Source organism: Aphis gossypii, chromosome 3 (assembly GCF_020184175.1).
Source record: "Aphis gossypii isolate Hap1 chromosome 3, ASM2018417v2, whole genome shotgun sequence".
NCBI lineage: Eukaryota > Metazoa > Arthropoda > Insecta > Hemiptera > Aphididae > Aphis > Aphis gossypii.
The window spans coordinates 3678054-3689778 of record NC_065532.1 but is presented as its reverse complement, the minus strand read 5'-3'; the positions used below and the strand labels follow the sequence as shown (position 1 = coordinate 3689778).

General features: G+C 26.5%; 1 protein-coding gene across 1 annotated transcript; it reads right to left on the bottom strand.

The window, feature by feature from the left end:
- Positions 1-1776: 1776 nt before the first annotated feature.
- On the bottom strand, positions 1777-5934 carry LOC126550964 (uncharacterized). The gene is made up of 3 exons (XM_050203715.1): positions 5924-5934; positions 2719-2936; positions 1777-2576 (listed from the first exon to the last, which is right to left on the bottom strand). The coding sequence occupies exons 1-3, from the start codon at positions 5932-5934 to the stop codon at positions 1777-1779; spliced, it is 1029 nt and encodes a 342-aa protein (XP_050059672.1).
- Positions 5935-11725: the final 5791 nt, after the last annotated feature.

The window sequence follows — 11725 nt, the reverse complement described above, 5'->3', positions numbered from 1 at the left end:
TTATGATCAGGTGCCCCATTTTACTGATAATTAGGGCTGGGATTTATATGTATTAGAAAAACCAAAATATGTAAATATATATTGTATGTGTAATAACAAATTGCTTACATGATAAAAAATGAAAATAAAAAAATTAAGACCAATAATTGTCTTTTCAATTAATTAAAACTATTTTGAAATTTATAACTTTCATCTTTATCTCGAAAACAACCATTTCAAAATTCCAAAGTTAAATGATCTGCGGTTTGGTCGTAACACAAATTTGTACAAACTAAAGGAGAAAATATCGAACATATTAAATCGACCATAAATTAAGTTCATTAATTAGTATTATTTTGTTTACAACTTTTGAAAACATGGACAATATTGTTTGTATTGAAAAATACAACCGTATGTAATTAATAATAAATTGTAAATGAAAAAAATGTCCAATAATATGTAGGAAAAAATGGAATTATTGAGAAATATATAAGAACATGTACCTATTTATGACAAAATAATATAATATAATTAATTTCGTTGGAAATCACTTGAAAAAAAATTCACAGTAAAAATATGTATTTACATATAAATCCGAACCCTACTGATCATAGGCGTGTTCAAACTTTGGTGGCCCAAGGGGCACAACAAATTTTTAAATTATGAGACCTATTTTTTTTTAGACATGAAGAAATATTCATTTTTTATGTTACAAAATTCACAACGTTAGGAATATTTTTTATTATAAATGCGTAACTAAAAAAATTACAATTAATTAAAATCTATAGATACTGCAAGGTACAGACCACACGACTTTTTTTTTTATCTTAGCATGATTTTGTTGGAGGCCATGCGCGCCCATTAGGAAGGGTAAGATAGGCACTTTCTTCCCCCCTGGACAAAAAATATTATGAACTTGTAGCTCGATAAATATTACCATAATATTATTATTATCTATATTATCTTACATTAATTGAGATTTTTTTTATTTTGACCCCCCCCCCCCTAAAATGTTAACTATGGGCGCCCATGTTGGAGACACAGTCTGCCGGGGGGGGGGGGGCAGTACCCATCAACACTCCCATCAACACGCCTATGCTACTTATATAATTAATATTTCTATGTGTAACCATTGGTTTTAGAATATACGGATAAGAGGAGATATAGGAAGATTCAGCAATTAGAATAAATTTTGTTCACGATAGAAATCGTTGTAGTATTAAGTATTTACCTACTGTAAACATTTATTTATTTTTATTGAACATTTTCTATTTTTATTGATAACTTAGTGAATTATGAGCATTTTCAAATATTTAGTATTTTTTATACTCATATAACTCATTTAAAAATTAAAATATTGTAAAAAACCAACGAGAAAATACAGATAAAAATTTTTTTTGAAATTATTTGACTCCTGACACCAAAAAGGTTGCCGACCCCTGGTCTAAACAGTAGAAATTTATTCAGTGAAAATCCATATAATTATGTGCATTAACTAAATCAGATTTAGTTTAACCATTTCTAGTACTTAAATGCAATAAATTATTTCAATGATCGTTTAGAATTAATAGTAAAGGTAAAGTAACTCGCCCACCTTACTTTAATGGATTCACTCAAACTATAAACCGAGTTTTGAGGTTTTTGATGATGAAAAAACAATAACACACATTTCCAATTTCAATTTTCCGACAAAAAGACACGTATAAAAAGAAATCCTACGGCGAAAACAACCAGAACTTCATTTAGAAGTACATGCGTATTTTCCTTACATGACTTCAAAAAGTATTAACTGTGAAATTAATCAAAATATAAATGATCCTGTCTTAGTACAAAATGTGCATGTTCACATTTTATTAATTCACCATCTTCAACCCATTCGTGTATATTACTAATATGCTTCAAAATAGAAGTAAATTTCTTCACTAACAAATCTCCATCATCATGGCATGTTTGCGCTGACCACCATAAATGGTTGCTAATACTGGTTTTCCACAAAAACGCATCAGGATATTTTTTGTCTAATGTTTTCATACGTTTCATTAAACTTTTAGAAATATGCCATATGTCGAACTCATGTTCAATATTCGAATGATTTATTCTCATGTCACATCGAATACCCTTATGTCTATCGGTAAGAAAAATATCTATTTTGCAATTTTCTTCATTAACTAATTCGTTAAGTAACGATCCACAAGCATAACGTTCTAAATCACCTTGAACCATTAATTGTTGAACTAATTTAAAACCAATTATTTTTCCTGTCTCCACGTCCATAATTGAATAAGTACAATATTTTGCACAGAATCCAGGAGAGTCAAATTGTCCATCGCCCGCAAGCCAAATCTTATTAGACCCATTTTTAAGTTCTTCTAAATTTTTTTTTTCCTTTTCCCAAACATTACAAATAACTGGCCCAATATAAAGTTTTAAAAATTTATCATATATAGTTCTCGTAAAAAAGTTAAGTTTTAAAGTATTACAAAATGCAGTCATTTGATTGAAAAGAATTCCCGACAGTGTTAATGAAGCAGCTATTAATATATTACCTTCTGGTTGTTTACCATTCTTTTTTTGAGAATTCCACTGGAACGTATGTCCTTTTTTTACATTTTGTTGTAATTGAGAGTAATGCACCTTGAAGATAATGTTTTTTTGCCACTACGGAAGAAGAACATTTACGGCACGTGTCAAATAATTCAGATGAACACTCCCAAAATATAATAAAGCATGAATTATTACTAATTTTATTTGAATTATCTGTAAGTTGTTGTGATTGGTCATTATGATCACTTTCAGAAAATTCCTCAAACTCTTCATCTTCTTCTGACAAATCATCTTCCGATGGAAGATCAAACGATAATTCATTTACGTTGTCACGACGTAAATAGTCATTTTCGATGTCACATTGTATACCAACATCATTTGTACCAAATTTTATTTTTTTTGATTTTATTGTACTTGTAGAAATGTAGAAGCATTATCAAAACTGCCGTCTACAGATTCACTTTCTGATATATATGTTTCGATGTTATTGCATGAATTGTTATTTTTTTTCGGTGTACTTGTTTTGGCAGTTACTGAATTTACCATATTTTGCAATTTTGTTCTAGAAGAACGTTGCGAACGGTTTAACGTTTGATTAGAATCCTGTTGTGAAAAAATAGTAGGGAAAACACCAGCATTTAAATGAACAAGGACCTTAGAATTCGGCATAAGTTTTTGACGAAGTAAATCAGATTGATTTAAATCATTTTTGTTAAAATATTTTGAACATATTACAGCTGATTTTCCTGGAACGAAATTTTTTCTTTTACAGAATTCACTCCATTTTTTAAATCGTTTAGGAGATTTTTCTCTTTTAGGAAATGTAAAAAAATGTATTTTTTCTGGGCCTGTTTTAACACCTTCTTCACTATGATTAGAACAACCATAAACGGAACACAACATTTTAATAGGTGCAATCTTTTATTTTATTGTATAAATATAAACTATACTGCGCATACGAAAACTAAACATACGATTACACGAAACACGATGAGTACGGGACTCGCGACGTACGACTGAGGCCTAGACGACTAGACAGTATTATTTATATTAATTATTACAGTTTTTATTTTGATACACCACTGGGCAAATATTGTTATTTATATAACGATAAACACAACATTATACTAAGTTAAACAATACTGTAAATATTATCTACAAACATGTATAAATAATAAAAATAGTTACATTTACACAATAATAATACGGTGCACAACAGTCCTAAAATAGTCTACAGTCGTATAAATAAATGTTTGTTTAATTTTTAATTGAATCATATGATGAACTTATTATTGTAAAAAACATGCAATAAAAGAAAAATTTGTGAACTTTAAATTATTATAAAGGTCTACATCAATAAATTGAGTATTAGCCGACTTATAAGCGTATAAATAGCGAGAGTCGTATTACTCCCGTAAAATCGTGTACACAGTAATCGGCGGCGGCGAAATTATGACGTCACGCGTATTTTTCAAATGACTGCCGCAGGCTAAATAATAGTTGTAAATATATTTTAATGGTATCTCTGTTTTTATTTCACTTAATACTATATTTTAAAATAGATTTATTTTTTTGAGTGTTATGCTCCTTTAATGAAGGGTCAGAAATCAGAATCGTGTTTGGGCACAGTGTCGTCGTCTTCATTTTCCTCACCCACAAAAATAATATCAGAAAAATGTAACATAAAAAGATAAATGAAACTATTACGTAGAAGATTGTTCTGTTACATATTTTTCAGGATAACTAGCTTATAAATGTATTAAATAATTTAATTGCATTGAATAAAAGATAAATCTTATAATAGAAAAAAGTTTGAGTAATAAGAATCAAATACTGTTAATTCATAAAAAATATTCTGATATCAAAAAACATACAGGACTCATGGCGATGTCGGATCAATTAAATCACTAAAATAATTTTAAAATAATTTAATATTATATATATATGTGAATATAATACTGTGTTTCAAAAGAGACCAAGTAATAATTGGTTGTAAAATGTAGATAAGATTTTGTGCCACCACGAAGCGCAGCGCAATATATTTTAGGTATCAATAAAAATAGGAAATGTTCAATAGAAAAAAAATATAATTAAAAGTTCACAGTAATACTACAACGACTTCTGTTGTGAACAAAATTATAGACACCGAATCTTCGTATGATATGACACCTTATCTGTATAGTATTATTCTAAAATCAATGACAATATTTTAAACACTGCAGTCATGTACCTCTTTTGCCTATAGTATACGCCGGCCAATACTTTACGTTTGTGAAAATGATGTTAATAATAACAGTTTATTATTAATATTTATATATTATACAAAATTGAAATTTGAATTGTAGATTTGTTTATTTTTTATTTAATAATATTATAACACAATGAATTAAACGCTTAAAAAAAAAAAAAAATAACGGTGAGTACAATACTCTAAATATTTAAATAGCGTACATGGAGCATATAACATACGAATTTAGCTGGACGTCCATTTTATTATCTATAGTCACATAGTCACATAGTATTACTACAATCGTTGCATATCAAACACATTATTTTCAAAAAAATAATCTTCCTCGATCAACAGGTGTGGTTTGGATTGTTGAGCTAACACCGCAGATAAGTATAGTACTCTTCGGTTATACACAACCAAATACATAAGTTCATAAAATACTTTGCATATAATCAAATTTATACTATAGAGTGAAATTATTTCGATGAATGAATTCAATAGATTTCAAACACATAAACTTATTTAAAAAAAAAAAAAATATTTCTAAATTTAGTAGTATATGTTTATAAGATATTATATTACCTATAGAATATTGGAAATTTTAATTATGCACCTATAGGTATCCATTTATCCAGACCAGGAGCTAAATTTTTTAATTTGTGAAAATAATTTATTAAAATAATATTATTATAATACAAAACGTGTAATCTTACAAGAATATTGTTCTGTCCATATTACCTAATGACAATTCACTCAAGTATAATATAAGTATAGTTATACTTCATAGTTCGACTATTCGAGCTAAACTAATGTTAAAATAAATTATAATATGTTTTTATTACATATATTTAAAGCTGTATATAGAAGCAGTAGATGAGCTATTCGAGTTGCTGTTATAAGTACAAATACAAATCAAGGAGTATTATTGGTTAATTAGAGCCACTGAGCTATGCATAAAATATATTTACTATTTTACTGTATTTATTTATTCCATAAATTATAAATTGACTGTTGGAATCTCATTCACGATAACAATTTTTTCAGGCCTGTTAATTTTTTAGATTTAATAAGTAATAGATTTCAAATAATTTAGAATAAATTTTAAAATATCAAAATACACTTAAATCGTGTCAATTGCTTTTTTTTTTTTTATTTGCTTTTTTCAATTACCTTTTCCCCATTATTCAGTATGATACACGTACAACGGGCCTAATACATCGACAAGACGCAGACGAAAAATCTACAAATGCTGATATTTAATATTTATATAACTATATCAAGTGTGTGTGTGTGTGTGTGTGTTGAATCTAGAAAATAAACAACACTACAATAAACGACAAAATAAAAAAAACGTCAAATGCATTTTACTTTAAAATTCCAAATATTAGTTTAAGTCTAAGTATATAATAAATAAATTGTTAAGTTAAATAAGTAAATAATAATAAAAATAAGTCATATAATTATTAATAGTATATGCTATTGCTATTAAATAATTTGGTAAATCTCTTTTTTCACTTAAATATTCTGCACATAATATTTATACATAATTCTTTTTATTCCAGATTTATTTCCAGATATTACTATACCTCATGGCCTCAATCTAAAAATAATTACTTTCGGTATAGGAAATACCGGTGTAACCGCGAAAATGTACCTCAGTGATATTTTACCCCACTGAGTTAAAATATCACTAGCGATTATTTACTCCGGTAAAATTTCACTAGCGATTATTTACCCCAAGTAAAATCTCGCTAGGCATATTTTACCCCAGTAAAATTTCACAGGTGATATTTTCAAAAGTGAATATTTACCCCGGGGTAAAAATCCACTAGATTTAAAAAATTAAGTATTCGATTTAGAAACAATATGTTTAGGTATTTATAATGTGTTTAAATTCTTCCTCTTACATTCATAAAGATTGACACTATACTAACAATTTATGTAGGTAGACAATACATAAATCTTTTACTTTAACTTAACTCAATAAATTAAAATTGTAATAATTTATAAATTACTTTTAAAAGACAACTTATAAACCTATGTCTAACTTACAATGGTGGGCATTAACTTATTAAAAAGTTAAAGTTAAGTTAAAAAGTTAATTTTTTTTAACTTAGCTTTTTACAGTTAATTATCATTATTTTACAGTTAAGTTAATTAATTTTTTTTTTATCACGTGGAACCATCAGACAAAACTTGGTTATTCTTTCGATTTTGGTAATTTATTTTTCAAATAAAATAATATTATAATATCATCAATTCATAATAATCAAATTATATTTTAATCAATAGGTACTTTAGTAAATACTAAATAGTAATAATTAGTATTCTATCTATTGTATGGACTGGTTATTTTCATGAATTCTATTTAATGATTTACTCGGTATTGAATAAATCGATTTTTGTTTTGTCTAACTTTCCAATTAATGTAGATCTAAAAACAGGTTTAAAAATAAATAGCATACCTAGTTTTAATGTAAAGTTAAAATTGGATATCAATTATATAATATAATATAGGGATTAGGTACCTCTATTGGTATTTGGTAAATAGTAAATACTAAATACGACAATTCTAAAGGACAAAACAAAGTCGTCCGAGATATATATATTTTTTAGATTTTTATGGATAATTATAATCGTTGTGGTGGTTTTAAGTTTAACACTTTTAACTTAATATATTATATTATATGTTAATTAATATTATATTATATTATAAAATATAAAAGTCTAACTAAGATAGTAGAATGATTGATTAATGAGGATTAAGGTATTTTAATATCATTGATTGAAGTATTTAATAGTGTCTTGGTAAATGTTTTTACAAATCAAAATACTAATGCAATTTATGCCTAGAAAAAAAATTAACTTTTTTTTAACTGAGTTAAGTTAATTTTATTTTCCATCTTAACTTTTAACTTATCTAGTTAATTTTTTTTTTTTTGTTAACTTTTAACTTTAACTGAAGGCAATTTAATTGAATTAACTTAACTAGCCACAGTTAATTATTTTCATTAACTTGCCCACCTTTGCTAACTTACAATATAAGTGGATCTAGTCGGTGTCTTCATTTTAGATTCTGAGTGGAGAGATGAATGTTTTGATATTACAATAGGTTCATTATTTGGTTTCCAAAGCCTTTTTTGTAACTATCAGAAAAAATGCAGCTTCGGTTTCAATTTCAATGCATTTTTTAAAAACAAAAAGTTTTTGACAAAACCGATTTTAGTATTTTTTTGTATTAATTTTTTTGAAAAATTGTGTTTATTAATACTTGAATATTTGAATTTTTACCAAATATAGATAATATTTTTTAGATTCTATTGGTAAATATTATAACTTACAAATATTTTTATAGACATTTGAAGTTTGATGGGATTTGATATTTAAACTTAGATTTACGATTTTAATAATTTTGTTAATTGTTGTACCTAATTCAAAACATATTATTCATAGACTTGAAACTTTTCACCATTATGTGTATTACTATTAACTTAATAGGTACGTCATTGAAATTTTCAAAATATTTATATACATTTTAAACCATATATTAATACAGCTTTATATATTGAACAGTACTAGTATTTATACTTATTATTTACCATTTTTTCCCCACTTTAACCTGACTAAATTTCATTCCCTTGCACTAAAACATTAACTGTGAACACATTCTAAAGATTATGGCTATTTAATAAGTATTATTGATAATATTACTTAATACGTCTTGTATTATTATAGTGACTAGCTAACTGGCTTGGTAGCAATTACCTATATAAAATAATAAAAATACGGCACTAATGCACTATACCACGGGTTACGTTATATTAGTAATTTAACTCCATAACACTCACCATCGGTTATAAAAAATATTTAGATACCTATAAATGTAATATGTATCATATTCATTTATATTTCACAATAATTATTATCATATTTATGTTTTGTGGCATGCACTTTCAGCGTACGGATTACAAGTTTGATAACAGTTGAGAACTGATACTCAAATTGAGTATAATAAAACTATTATAGTTAGGTATACTATAATAGTATAGATTAACTCATAGAGTATATAGAGGCGCCCTAATTGAAATAATAAGAAGCTTTATAATAGTATAAATATATGAATTTGATCTAGAGAATTTTTACCGGGGGAATAAATATTCCCTAGTGAAATTGTACTTGGGTAAAATATCACTTTGGCAATTCACTGGTGATTATTTACTCCCGGTAGATATTCGCTAGGTATATTATATCCCCGGTAAAAATTCACTAGGGATATTAAACCCCACTGGGAAAAATTACCTCCGGTAAAATTTCGCTAGTGTAAATTTACTGGGGGGTAAAATTTAACTGGGTCAAAAAACACGGTTCCACCGGTTATAGTCCGGTGTGTCACCTTCCAATAATGGGCACTTAATAAAATTCATAATTTTGGTTTCTGTTCTAAGCTAAAATTTTGTATTTATTATTTTAATATTTGATGTTTAATTTGTATTCGATGTGTTATCTAACCTTCCGTTATTCCCTTTAAATGTTAATTTAACGATAATTTTGTTTTTTACTTACTGTTCCTATACCTCTTGGGATGTTATTTATTTATTTATTTAATAAATATTTATTTTTATTATTATTATTAAAAATAGAATTCATGAATATTGTGTGTTATGTAATTTGTGTGTGAGAGAGATTTGGCCTGTTGACAACCAAATTTGCCATACTATATTTATATTTAATGTGAGTCGTAATAGGTAATAAATAATAACATAACCTAAGTTATACATTTTCAAGCAGTGCCGCGTTAAGCTATTTTGTCGCCTTGGGGCAAATTAAAATGTGCTGCCCTTAATTTTTTATTTTATGATGATTCTCAAAAATTTGCTACCTTATCAACACCATACAATTTGCCGCCCCGGGGAAATTGCCCCCTCTCTCCTCCTGTTAAATACGGCTCTGTTTTCAAGTATATATAACTAGGTATGTATTTTGTTTATTAATATATTATCTGCTGCAGTGCTGTAGGGTTATTGCAATTGATCTATTGATTTTGAAGTTTGAACAACACAAATCATAAATAATATAAAACTATTCATTTTACTTAATTTTTTTAATAATCATTCAGATACAATATAATATAGTTTAGATATAATATAAGACAACATTTTTGGTACCTATTGAATTAATTTAATTTCTACAACTAACGAGACATAGGTATTTTATAGTTAATCTTGCAGATGTATTTGAATAATCATAAAATTATAATTTTGTACAATTGTACAATTATCTAAATAAATAAAACTGACAAAAATAATACCCATATCACATACTATCATTAAATTAGTGTAAAGACAAATATTTATTTTTAAACATTATTCATTGATTAAGAGTACAATTTTTAACATTTACCAATATTAAGTAAATATTGAATGAACAAAAATGATCTATTTACTTATTTAATATTACTTATTTATAATTAATAATTGTAAACTTATAATTAGTTAAGATTTTTTTTTATCAATATTTAGTACATGTATATTTAGTCAATATTGACTTATATGTATCTAACACTATTTTAATATATTGCATTACTGCAGGTGTATATTATATTTTTATTTATTAATATTACTCAATCATTTTAGCTTTTAAATTATTACTGTTCAGTCTGAGGCGGATTTATCTTTTTTACTCCTCTAGTCAGTAGTCAGTTAACATTTTTGGCTCCTATAATAGGTAAACAATAGTTATAATACCACCTTTAAAATATTCTAAATATTTAATATAATAGACAATAGTAACTATATAAATTCGTTTGAATTTTTAGACATTTTTTTCTGACTTTTAGTTATTTAGACTACTTTAAATTTAAAACAATTGTTTAGAACATTAAATTAATTATTATAACATTTTTTATTATAATAGGTAAACAAAATAATAAATATTTTTTATAACAATATTTTCAATTAAACTAAGTTGACGTCTTTCTTTTTGATTTGCAAAAAAATTTATAATATCCTTATATGATAATAAAAATTAGTAAGAAGGTTTGATTCAATTGTAAGAATTGACATACATTATTTTTTTTATATACATATGTATTATAGTAATAGGTATAGTGTGGGTATTATTTTTGGCTATTCTCCTACTACAACAACTATAACAAGATAATTATAAATTATGTCATCCTGCAGTTGTATTTGTATAGTTTAGTAGTATCAACATTTTGTACAGAAATGAATAACAAAAGCAATTATTATACAATATTATATAAAGCAAGGGTGGCCAAACTTTTTTTGGTCACAATCTACTAAAAATATACATCACCTTTGGGCTCTGGCTCTCTGAGGATCGACTTCCATAGAACATTTTTTTCATTATTGAATACCTAACTATAATTATTAAGAAACATTAAGGGTGAGTGGCTCTAAAACTAAATTTTAACATAATTGACCGGTCGATCGTGATCGACTGTTTGCCCGCCCCTGATATAAAACACCTAAAAAAGAATTAAATGGTTAGACATTTTATCAAAATTATCTATTGGTTGACTGAATAATTCGTATAGTGTAGTGAAATTAGATCGCCAACATTTTCGCTAATAGTGTCGTTATGATTATGTAATATAATAATGTATACGGGATAAAATTAAAGTCTATACGTATAATATGAACAATAGAGTACCTATTTAAAAATATGAGGCGGATTAATTTCGATGTAGTGTTTTAAGGATGAGCAGGCCACGCGAAATTTAAAGGATTGTTTGGTTGGATTCTTTTAGACGGCATCGTGAGAAGGCCGTAGCCCTTTTCCTCCAAAAACGAGATACCGTTTTCCTCCACTGTCCATTTTCCTCCAATAAATAAAATAATAAAATCGTCATTCGTTATCAGAGTGTTAAATTAAAAATTAAACAACAAATCAAATATTTAAAGAATAATTATAATATAATAATATACCGTACGCGTTGAATTTGCAGGCAAA